This window comes from Siniperca chuatsi, linkage group LG2, assembly GCF_020085105.1.
Source record: "Siniperca chuatsi isolate FFG_IHB_CAS linkage group LG2, ASM2008510v1, whole genome shotgun sequence".
NCBI lineage: Eukaryota > Metazoa > Chordata > Actinopteri > Centrarchiformes > Sinipercidae > Siniperca > Siniperca chuatsi.
In genome coordinates, this window is record NC_058043.1 from 25,260,059 (window position 1) to 25,272,524 (window position 12,466).

The 12,466-nt window shown below is 41.7% G+C and overlaps 1 protein-coding gene across 3 annotated transcripts in view; it reads right to left on the reverse strand.

Annotated features, from left to right (window-relative positions):
- Positions 1–1,523: 1,523 nt before the first annotated feature.
- Positions 1,524–12,466, reverse strand: part of tafa4b (TAFA chemokine like family member 4b) — a 41,552-nt gene continuing 30,609 nt past the window's right edge. For all 3 annotated transcript variants that reach the window (XM_044174126.1, XM_044174118.1, XM_044174136.1), the window contains exons 5-6: positions 4,686–4,810; positions 1,524–2,524 (exon numbers count right to left, since the gene is read on the reverse strand). In XM_044174126.1, coding sequence (XP_044030061.1) covers positions 2,513–2,524; positions 4,686–4,810 — 137 coding nt within the window. In that variant the 3' untranslated portion in view covers positions 1,524–2,512. The remainder of the gene's footprint in view (positions 2,525–4,685; positions 4,811–12,466) is intronic.

A 12,466-nucleotide genomic window follows, 5' to 3' on the forward strand; every position in this document is an offset into this window, starting at 1 on the left:
CAGTCGTCTTCCTTCTCATAAATTGGCAAAGACATAGGAGTGTGTGTCTGCTCTGCTGCAGGGCTGGATAGCCTGCACGGCAGTTGTAAATATATATACGATGCAGATTTTCTTGTTAAATAGCGGTGACCAGAGATGAGCTGTGAGTCTCTTCCCTGGCAGGTTGAAGCGTGGTTGGAACTGAAGGTGGAGATGCAGCATCAAACCCCAGCCACCAGGGAGCAGCGCAGCGCAAATTGTCCTCAAATATTGATTCTGCAGCAGAGAGTCATGTAGGACGAAGGGAGCAAGGCGCCAGGCTCATCTACAGAATACCAAACCTCTGGGGCAGGGAGAGAGAGAGAGAGAGATGGAAGGAAGGAGGGGAGGAAAGGAAACAGAGCCCTCGTATGGTTTGATTTTGCACAGCTTTTGCCTTATGTTGGATGTAATTAAGGCTTGTCGCTTTCTCTGCTGATTCCAGTTCTCCCACATCAGTGTGTGCATGTGGGTGTGAGTGGGTAGGAGGGTGGTGAAAGTTGTGTTTATGTGAATGTAGATGTATTTGCTTACGTGCAAATGTGGTTGCAGAATGTCATCGCATCCCCACTCTAAATGGACCATTGTTGCTGAAACGCAGCACAAGGAAAGAGAGCATTGTGGTGTGACTGGCCTAACTGCAGTGCTGCACCATAGGCCTAAAAATATTCCATGTCAGTGGTCCCGAGAGAAGCCCAGTGCTATCCAGGCCTCACAGTAATGAGAGAGTGGAGCTGCCTGCCACTGGTAGCCCTGCTGTCCCCCAGCTCCCTCTGGCTCAGAGCTCAGCAGTGGAGCTGGAGAGGCAGCGGCTCAGTTCCCACAGATTTATCATAGCTCACAAAACAGCATGCCTGAAAGCAGAGGCTCTCATTCGCAGAGGAGCAGGCCCCCAGCGGGCTAACCCCGGGGCACACTGACCCAACACATTCACATATCAGAGAGGCAGACAGATACAGTTTGAGAAGACTTGCACTTGGATGTGTGTCTACAAGAGAAAAATATGGATTTGGAAAGCATCAGAACAAAAAGCAACCTACTAGTACAAACAGCTGAGAAATAAAGTTGTAGTGTGTGGGACAGAGTGTGTGGAAACTATTTTAACTGTGCCATCGTTTGAATGATACGCAATGTGGCGGAAGAGAGAGAGAAGGGCAGAAGAGAGGGACAGAAAGATTCAAAGAAAAGGGGGTGTGAGAGGGAGAATGGACAGAGATAATTGAGAGGTGTAAGATGGTTCTATGCGGCGCTATACGCTGTTGTACTCAGTGCAGTAATGATCGAGGGGAAAAAAACATGTTTGCAAAAGTTTGACCTGCCATTATAGGTGGCAATTATTTCAGTATATCTCACTAAAGCATTGAGCATTAAAAGTGTTAAAAGTCTCCTATTCATACCACTGTTTTGTATTTAGTGCTTTTAAAGATTAAGAACATGAACATTAAGAGAGAGAAAGAAGAAAACATTTCCAATAAAGTGAAATAACAACATAAAGACAACTCGTCCTCCTTGTTTGAACATTTTATGGGCCTCTTTTTAACAGTTAACATAAGAGATGTCACAGACTGAATATAATAGATCAAAGATATATAACTTTGAAGGCTGAGCTTGGAAATGTTTCTGGGCAAAAATGAGACACACTTTGCTAGTTCATATTGTACCAAGCTGTATGTAAGCGAGACTCAGTAGTATGAGCCATTTTTAACCAATAACTACTCAGAAATAATGGGGCGTAATACATATATTTATCTACTTCAAGTGTCAGACATTTTACAAAATGCTCACCTTCAATTTCATGTAATATCCACAGCAAAAGATGGAAGATATCTAGAAAAACAAAACATTCCCAAACGGTTTCAACTAGTGCAAATATCTTACATGAATTTTTAATATGTTGTTATGATCCTACGCAGCAATTCCTAATTAGAACTGCAAAATGACTCCCCCAAAACAGTCTTCATGGTAGTGACTTGACCCACAAGAGCAATTTGATGCTAATTTGCTATTTGCTAGTTATGAGCTGCTTTCTCTTTCATTTCTCCCAAATCATCTCCACTGTCACCAGTATCACCTCTACATATTGACAACGCTTTTAGTACACATCTCACGCCCATCCACAAATGTTTTGATGCTTTGAAATATATACTTTGAAATGCTTAATCAGTGTTTGAAATCAACCATTTTTTGATCAATCCACACTTTGTCCATTAAAGGAAAATAAGAGTCCATTTGTGTCCAAATGTACCCTGGGTGTCCATGATTGTAGTCCATTGGTCTCAACAACCAGCATACTGTATATGCTGTATGTCTGGCTCCATGTAGCCAAGTGTATATAGTTTGTGATGAGTACATTTTATCCCATTGTTTTGTGATGGATAGCCTGACAGCGGTCCTTTCCTTGATATTTTCCCCATCGTACAGTAAACATGTGTGAGTCATCCGTCCTTTCCACATGGAGAGTTTCAGGTTTCCTCGTGACTCAGTGGCTCTCTTGCTATCGTGTGACCTAAAAAGAAAACAATACCACAGATAAGAGGAGAGAATCAGTGTCACAGAGATGTGTAATTACATGGAGTGACGCTCTTTCTCTCGCGTCACACTCATTGAATGAATGTTTCCATTTGAAAGAGCCAATCAGAGGTCAGCGGAGAATATTCCAAATCAAACCATTTCCGCTCTGTTTCTGGATCTATGTCTTTCTCATTGGATTGAAAGTGTTTGTTTCCAGCCTAGCTGACTGATTGCAAGGACCAAGAGTGTCTGCTAAAGCTGGATTTTATGTCTCGGAGCTGTAATGGTTTGTTTACACTTGGGCAGTAAGTTGAAGGCATATAATTGGAGATGTATGGAGCCTGTTTTCCATCAACAAACCCTATCCCATGTGCATTCATAATGAACAGATATGCTTATAATATTTTTAAAAAAATCCTGTTTTAGCCCTGAAACTGCTGTAAATGTTTTATCATAAAGCCAGACATATGAAATGGGGCATGTGAAAATATGTATCTTATGGTGCAGTGTCTTTGCTGTTCCTTGTTAAACAGAGTTCCAGTGCCTTGGTCAGGCAATCAATGTATCTTTCTACTGCACACCTACGCTGTGTGGGAGTGAAATAGATGGACAGATACAGGTCATCATGGTGAATGAGATGCGAGATGAGAGGTGGTGAAAGGAGGTCATGGGTAAAAAGAGAGACGCAGGATAGAGAAGAGAGACACAGAGGGAGTGAGAGAGCAGGGCCGTGCGAGCAGTTGCCAGGGAATCGATGTCTCATTGCAACTATCTTCAGTGACATCTGCCATCAAGTCTCCAAGTAACACCTTGCAAATGCACAATTAATGTCCACTGATGCAGTCAGCCATTGGCTCCTCATTCTTCTCTCAGCTGATCAGCTAGTCAGACAGGGTGGGAGAGAAAGGGAGAGAAGAAGAAGAAGAGAGATGGCAACGTGCAACAGAATGAGGATAATTGCACCTATCAGTCCCAGAGTTGGTGTTAGGCCCAGGGTCATTAATTCCACTGCCTGTGACTGAGCCCAGTAGTGCCTCTTTTCCTCAGTCTATCCCACTCACCAATTTAATTATGACTCTTAATTGTAAAGCCTCTGTGGAAGGTCCTAGCTATAATGCATTCTAATGAATGCGACAGATGTTATGCTGTTATGCTATCTCTCGAGCAATTACTCTTATGGCGCCTGCACCGCTTCCCTCACAACTGTTTCTTTTTTCATATTTCACCTGTAAATAAACTGCACCTGCTCCATCCCCCAACATGCACTCTGGCGTGTATATGCACACACCCGAGTCGTCAGTCCCGCAAATTAACTTTCACACTTCAACAGCTTACAAAGGGCCATGAAGGAGCCTCATTTAAATCAATTTATCTCATCTGAATAGTGTCAGATAACATGGTATCACACAGTGGTTGTGTGATGTAAAGAGTGTACGGAGGTCTTGTGTTTTCTCCATCAGTTTTTTTTGTCACCCTTGCCTGAGGAGATACAGTAACAGCAGATTAACAAATAAGGCTCACTTGGGGGCTTGCTTGTTGATTAGCTCTGTATTTTCTCTGTAATTTTTTATTGATTTTTGAAATTAGTGCTTAAATTAGACTACACTCATTTGTGGGCATCTTGAAGATCCAAACAACCTTTGTTTATAAGATTATCTTTAAATTGCTTGGTAAGCACTTCTGAGTTCTTTCTTTTCATATACACTCATTTTTAGTATTAGTAAGGTTTGTTTACCAGACACTAATTGAGGCAAGATGCTTCACAGAAAAAATATATTCAATTCAAGATCAAGGTCATTTCTAGCTACATCAAATGTTAGTCAAGCTGGAAGATGCTCAGTAATACATTTGTTTGTTCTTTCTGGACATCATTTGTTTCCCTGGGGACTTTTTGATGTGAACACATCGAGGACTCTGCAATAATAGGAGTTGGCTAGATATACATATAGGTGACACTGTGCAAGCACATAAAACAGCACAGGCAACAAATGAAAGGAAAACAGCACCATGTGTGAGTTGACAGATGCAGAAAATGTACACACAATTGATTGATCAGTGTCAGTAATTAGACAGACATTGAGAGAAAGAGAGACAGGCATGCAAACAGGCCCACACTTGTATGCAAACATACGAGCACAGACAGGAATTCTTCTAACCTTGGTGGTTTTGACTTTGTTGCCAGTGCTGCAGGACCAGCCAGTCAGGTCAGGCAGGACCTTACATTCCTCTCCGTCCATACACGGCTGCATCTGGCACCACCACTTCTGGGCTACGATGGAGGCTGGAGCAGCAAATGGAGGTTTAGTGGAAAAGAAAGAGAGCAATTTACTAAATGGATACTATGATATGATGAAGAGCACTGGATTGATGACAAAAAGCAAGAGTAGGGCAGTATTTACAACACATACCACCATTGCCTACACAATAACTCAAAAGTACTGTAAAATTTTCTTTATTTACATAGCTAACATAACAACCAAAATGATGGTAGCACCCACTGCATATTTATATATTTAAGTAAATGTCACCAGCGCGGTCCATGGTGCTGATCCTACTGCTGGGACTATACTAGAATCTGCGGCAAGGCTGCAGGCCCCGATGGAGTTAGCCCCGGGGTGCTAAAAGCCTGTGCCCCCCAGCTATGTGGAGTCCTTCAACATGTCTTCAACCTGAGCCTTCAAGGGTCCCTGTTCTGTGGAAGACATCTTGCCTCATTCCTGTGCCGAAGACGCCGTGTCCCAGTGGCTCCAAGGACTACAGACCGGTGGCACTGACCTCCCGCATAATGAAGAACCTTGGAGAGACTAGTGCTGGAACAGCTGGACTCCCTTCAATTCGCCTACCAGCCCCGGCTGGGAGTTGAGGACACCATCATCTTCCTGCTGAACCACATCCACACCCACTTGGACAAGCTGGCAAGCACGGTGAGGATCATGTTTTTTGACTTCTCCAGTGCTTTCAACACCATCCGGCCAGCCCTGCTGGGTGAGAAGCTGGCAGTGATGCAGGTAGATGCCCCCCTCATGGACTACCTGACTGGCAGACCACAGCATGTGCAGCACTGTATGTGCAACACTGGGGCCCCTCAGGGGACTGTCCCCTCTCTTTTCCTCTTCACCATTTATACCACGGACTTCAGCTACCACACAGAGTCCTGCCACCTTCAGAAGTTTTCTGATGACTCTGCTGTGGTGGGATGTATCAGCGGTGGTAATACATGTGGTGGCAGCAGGTTGAGGGTAGTGGATGCTAACAGACTCAACAAACTGATCCGCAAGGCCAGTGGCATTGTGGGGGTGGAGCTGGACTCTCTGGCGGTGGTGTCAGAGAGGAGGATGCTGGCCAAACTACATGCCATCTTGGACAGTGTCTCCCACCCACTCCATGACGTGCTGGTCAAACAAAGGAGTACCTTCAGCGGAAGACTCATCCCCCCAAAAAGCACCACAGAGCGCCACAGGAAGTCATTCCTGCCTGTGGCCATCAAACTCTTCAACTCCTCCCTCTAAGTGTAGTCTGTATGACCCTAAGTCATTAAATTGGACATTGATTATTACATCTCTGAAATACTTAAGATAATTGTGCAATATCCTGTGTTAATACTCCTGTGCAATATACCCTTTTCAGTTTAAAATTCCCTATTTATTGATATTGATATTTACTCATACCTCTAGTACTGCTGTGCAATATCCTCCGTCTCATTATAAATAAGCTACACTATTACTTTATACCATATTATTATCATCAACCGGTAAACCCACTTTGTACTTTACACTTATTTTATTTTCTACTTATACCCACTTGGTACTTAATTTATTTTCTGACCTGTATTATAGTGTATTATATTTTTTTGCTTAGTACTTCCATTCCTGTGTGCACTGACATGATAGTGAGCTGCTGTAGCAAAAGAGTTTCCCCTCAGGGATCAATAAAGTATTTCTGATTCTGATTTCTGATTTTGATGAACAGCACATGACAAACACTGTGGTTCTGTTCAAACCTCCAGTATCTCTGAGTAGTCATGTGTTTTTTCATCTGTAACATCATTATTGGGATTTTCACAGGTGCTAAAATGTATAGCAGTTACCCTTCTTTCATTTTAATCAGATTAATGTAATCCCTCAACATGGGATATTAAATCCTTTACGGAATGGGTAAGCATGGCATCCACAAGAGAAAAAATGAAAGTAGACAGAACAGGGGAAATATGACATAAGATTTCACTGTCATACCTAGGCAGAGGTCTTTGCATAAGGTACTGTATTGTCACTACTCCCAGAGGTGAATTTGTGTGAATTTTGAATTATTCCTATTGCGAAATACAGAGAGCAAGAACAGGATTATGATGAAGCAATAAAACCGTCTCGTCTTGTGTATTTGAGACAAGAGACACTTATGTTTATGATCTATTGTATGATTTTTGCACTCATAAAAACTCTCTCTGAAACTCATCTCTCTTGTATGGAGCCCGGAGTGGCCATAGAGAGAAAAATATATATATCAAGGCCCAGCGTTGTTCAAGTTCACACTTCACAAGAGTTAGCTCAAAGTTCAGTTCACATAGATTAAAATGAACTAGTTCACGTTCGTAACACACAATTTAAAATTTTGAACGATGTTCACAGTACCAAAAAATGAACAAGTTCATGTTAATTTCTTCCATTTCTTTCCTTGACAATATGCTGTGTTTGACTTGGGTGGAGTATCTTTGCCACTGTTGACTTGTGGTCTTACCCTTTAATGATATCTTGTGATCATCATTCACTCACAGATATTTCCCCGGATTGGTCGGATGCTTCAGCCCATGTTGTTTAAAAAATCTATGACCCATCAGATTCTGTGACACAAAACACCAGCATGCCGGGTGACGTAAAACACAGTGCGTGAGCGTTGTTAACTCTCACAGGAGTGAACGGCGCTCGTGTTCACCTTCATTAGCAGCAAACGGATATGTTCAGTTCACCAAAAACATGAGCACGTTCAATGAACAGCACTCTTTGAGCGTGTTCATGCCCAACACTGTCGAGGCCACGTTTTAGTACATTGAGCGCTCAAAATGCTATTGCATGACGAGATACAATTCGTTCCCACGTTTCGATTAATTCGTGGGCAAAACGCTAGTAAAACGTTGACTCTGTATTTTTTTCTCTCTCTCTATGGCCACTTCGGGGCTCCGTACTATTGCATTCCATGCAGTGTTGTGAAAAACATATTTGTTGCTTTAAATTGATTGAAAGAAAATTTTCACAGCTTCAGAACTTGGCCTGATCCACAGTTAATCCAGTGTTAAAACCCAAAGCTTTCTCATGTCTTAGCAGCTGACACTCAAATCTTCCAGATCATCTGACCCACTGTCTAGACAGGAGACAGCCCGACAGCTGAGAATAACTCAATTCCCTCTCTCCTAACTCATCATCCATCCATCCTCCTGTCTCAAGTGTGGATGAATGGAGGGATAAAAGAGTGCACCCACTTCTCCAACTTCATTAAACTGGTGGATTGATGGTGTTTAGAAAGAAATTTTTATCTCTAGTGACTATTGTTTCCAACAAAGGGAGGAGCTGAGATGGTATTGGCAGGAAAAGGGCTTTCAATTGCATAATGCAAAAGAACATGGACAAATCCTCTCAAGCATCATGTAAGAAGAAAACACTGTGACTAAGAGAAAGAGAGGGAAGAGGGAAGAAGACAAGGCTAAATAATAGGTGTTCAGGAAGAAAACATCTTTGTAGAGTGGAAATGGGCAGCAAGGGGAACTGAGAGGGGCAGAGAGAAGAGTGGGGAGGAAAGAGGCTGTTTGAGGATGACTATCACCGAGTCCAAAGGAGAAAGGAACAGATTAACTAAAGAGAACAGAGATAAGGTAAGTAACAAACTGAAGCAGAGTGGAAAATAGGCAGCACATATGCAACACCAGAGACAGGAAGCTATGTAATGAGAAGAAGGAAGCCAACAACAAGTTGCCAAGTCACCAAAAGAAAACTCTCACAGCTATCACGGGGCATAATGTTGAACACACTGTTATGATGCATGAGCTCAGTGGCAGTAAGCGGTTCTAAAAACCAATGGCTGTGTAATGCTCGTTAATGTGGCCATTATGGTGTCGACGACGGTGCTTTGCACTGCAAGAGTGTTATTTAGAGCTAATGGGCATGGCCTGTGAGTGTTATTATAGAGTTAGCGTTCCCTGCAGCTTATCTCATGCTATACTGGGAGGGTGGGGCAGGCATGATACATAAGCACCTGCCTGTCAAGTCAGAGAATTATCAGGAGCTGGTACAAGGCCTGTGATGTCATGGATAGTTCAGATGTTGGACAACACTCACAGACAGGTCTCAACAGGTCAATGATAAAACGATTACAGAGGCACTTAGTGTGTGTGCAGTAGGCCTACTTAATTCTGAGATCATCACTTCTGGGACCATATATTTTTTCATGCCCTACTAATAGTAAATGTGCAGAGGATGGTGGTGGCTGCTAGACTAGTTGGATTCACCCTATTACTGTCTGCTGTACAGATGGCCTACAAAAGTCTCTTTCTGCATGACTGTTTCTGAAAGTATAGCATTTGATTTCCATTCTGAATGGACATCTTGAATTCTGCTTTAAAGGAATAGTTTGACATTTTGGGAATGTATGCTTATTTGCTTCCTTGCCAAGAGTTATATGAGAAGATTGATACCACGCTGTGTGGTAAATATGAAGCAACCACCAGAAGCCAGTTAGCTTAGCTTAGCACAAAGACTGGTAACAGGAGGAAATAGTAACAAAGCTACACAGGTTGTTCATTATTCCCAGTCACATAGGTTGACTCTTGAAGAGAAGAAAATACTTGAAAAGCATTATTAGCTCAGGTACTTGGAGCTAAGTTGACATTGACAGCTTAACACTTTTTTTTCAACAAGTAAATGTGAAAATGAATCATTGCCAAGTTTTTGAAATAGAAAGAAGCATATTCTCCAGGAAAACCTGTATAACACATGGAATACCTCTCGGCTGCCTACATTGCATCAGTCTCATTAAGAGTCTACATTTATATTCACATAAGGTGCATATGGTAATTAAAAAGGTTTACAGCTCAGGCATTTCATCAGTTACTATTAGCTCATTACAATGGAATCTGCACTCAAAATGGCTCCCTTTTAAGTTATCTCTCAAACTTTCAGCGCGGGCTCAGCTGAGGGCAAAAGTCTAGACAGTGCTTTGCTTAAGGTGCAGGTGATTAGGCAACACAAGGGACTGAGGCTATGTTATTCCCCAGGTTCTCGCCTAGTCTCTCGGGTTCTCTAAATAAGGTCTGCGGAGGTTTCACACTACGAGGCTGCCTACAGCTCTGTCTCTCCTCCTACTGATCACAACACGTCAATCTAACCCATACCTGATATATGTCACTCATCTTTAACGCCCGGTTGCAGCTTTTCATTTTTGTTTGTGTGTGTGAACAAGTATGTCAGCTGTATAAGCATTCTTCCCATTACAGCTTCTTTTCATTTCCTCCTGCAATGCTGCCTGAATTGTCATTGTAATGTTTGTGACATCAAGTGGACAAAGTTGAAATTGCAGGTCCCCTGATCCGCACGTTCCGCACATAATTGAATTGTCTGTATGCTAAATTATTGCCATACTGGTGTGTGTATGCAATGCCTTGGTATCAGCCAATTAACACTTTGAGAATGCGTGCCATGTTCCACCTCCGCAGGTATTTTTAATGACAAACAAGACCCCCCATAAAAAAGCTTCAGACTTGATATATAGTCTTGATATGTAGATTTATACAATAAAAATGTTCCCACCCTTTTTTCCTAAGAAGGCAAAAAAACTGGCATAATTTCATGTTCTGTTATACCTCACACTATAGTAATACTCACACTATAGTAATGAGAATACTCTACACTAAGGCACGAAATGATCCGACAATGACATGGAAAATGTATTTCATGTGATGAAATTGAATACATCACCACCAACTATGCAAATTCAAAGGGATTTCCTTCACCTCTAACCATTTCATCTCAAGTAATTCAAGTCACATGAGAAAAAATAATAGATTAGCCTTTGATTTAAAAAACAACAACAACCTAATTCTATGACTACATATCCCATTGTATCATTCAAATGTAGCCTGTTTGATGTAAGGCAGGGCATGCTAATACAATATGTGCACTCAGGCGTATGTCTGTAAGAGTGTTTGCACATTAATACTTTACAAATGCACTGCCTGAATGCACTCATTGGAGCAACACAAACTGCAATAGGGAGTTTACTTTTACTGTGCATCTGTGTGTATGTGCCTGTGGGTCTGAGCAATTTGCATGTGTGCACGTGCCTGTTGTGCACATATAGATGTCGTCGTGTGTTTTCTGTGTGTACATGTATGCGGTCCCCACTGTGCAGTAAGTGTCAGGCGTAAAAGCACAATCACAAGCAGACCCGTGCCCTTGCTCCCAGGTCATTAATATTTAAAGGGAATATGATGTACCTTCACACACACACACACACACACACCCAAACAAGAAGTTCAGAATCAGAATCAGAATCAGAAATACTTTATGGGATGGACCCAGAGGTATGGAAACCCTCAGGCATTGTAACAGTTCCACTCAGTGATCCTGGAGTGCAGAAGCAGTTGGAGAGAGGCATCCATCTCTTTCTACAATGATTTACTAACACACTGTATCTCTGTTGCCGCGGCTCACACAGCCATGCCAGCACACCCAGGTATGCATGACGAGAAAACACAAGTGGAAAGTGCAGCGGAAAAACTGTCAGAAAAAGATTATACACAGTGAACAGTTACACACATACACAGGAACACACTGACAAAATGACAAAAGCATGACATTATGGAGCAGATATTATAGTAAACAACAGCAGGTGGATGTGTGCTGAAATACTAAACTAGATTTCTTTGCCCAGTAATGAAACACAGTTTGTCTGTCGCTGAGTTCAGCAAATCACACACCAAACCAAATCCACTCATCCACCGTTTTTATCATGTCTCTGTGCTGTCTGTCTTTCTCCACCACCAAACACACTTTCATGACAATGTCTGTGGTCCTTTTTTACTGGTACTCAGAGAACTCCCAGATACACATATATGCAGAGTTGGCATGTTACTCTTAGTCAAGTACATTACTGTACTTAAGTACTTATGTACTTAAGTTTGAGGTACATATAGTTAACTTGAGTATCTCCATTTTGTGTAACATTCTTCTTTTACTCCACAACATTTCAGAGGAAAACCTTTTGCTCTACACTACATTCATCTAATGGTTACAGTAACTAGTTTCTTTGCAGATAAAAGCAAAGAGGTTCCTTTAATGTGGCACATTGTTAAAGGTTAAACGACCCAACAGTATTTAAAGTGGTTCCATTTAGCTCTGCATGTACAACATTAAATTGCTCCTTACACATAAATGAATAGGTAGTTTGAGTAATAATGAGTACCTTTACATTTGACACTTGAGTACATTTTGATGCTAATACTTACATAGTTTTATTTGCATACAATTTTAAATGCAGACACGGACACAGACCTACATTCATTCCCTAGAGGTACTCACAAGCCCAAGACATAACCAAGACATTCCTCACTAACCATGTGAGTTTAACCAAACTTGGCAGAAACCAAATTGAGACAAAAAACATTGTATTTATCCTGAATGGTACTGCAGTGAAACCAAACAGTGGACACACATTTTGTCCTCACTTGAACAAGCTAGTGTGTTCTCCAAAAAAAAAAAACTAATTTTGTTGGCTATTATCAATTCTACCTCTGAAAAGTCTTCACACTGTGATTTAGACTTTTCCAAATCACCTTACTATTTACAGCACTAACTCTTCATTCACACACAACACTACCACCACTTATTCTAACAGAAAGTAAAAACAAAAAGAAGTGTGTTTCGTGATCAAGGAAAAGAATGTTGTGATAAAT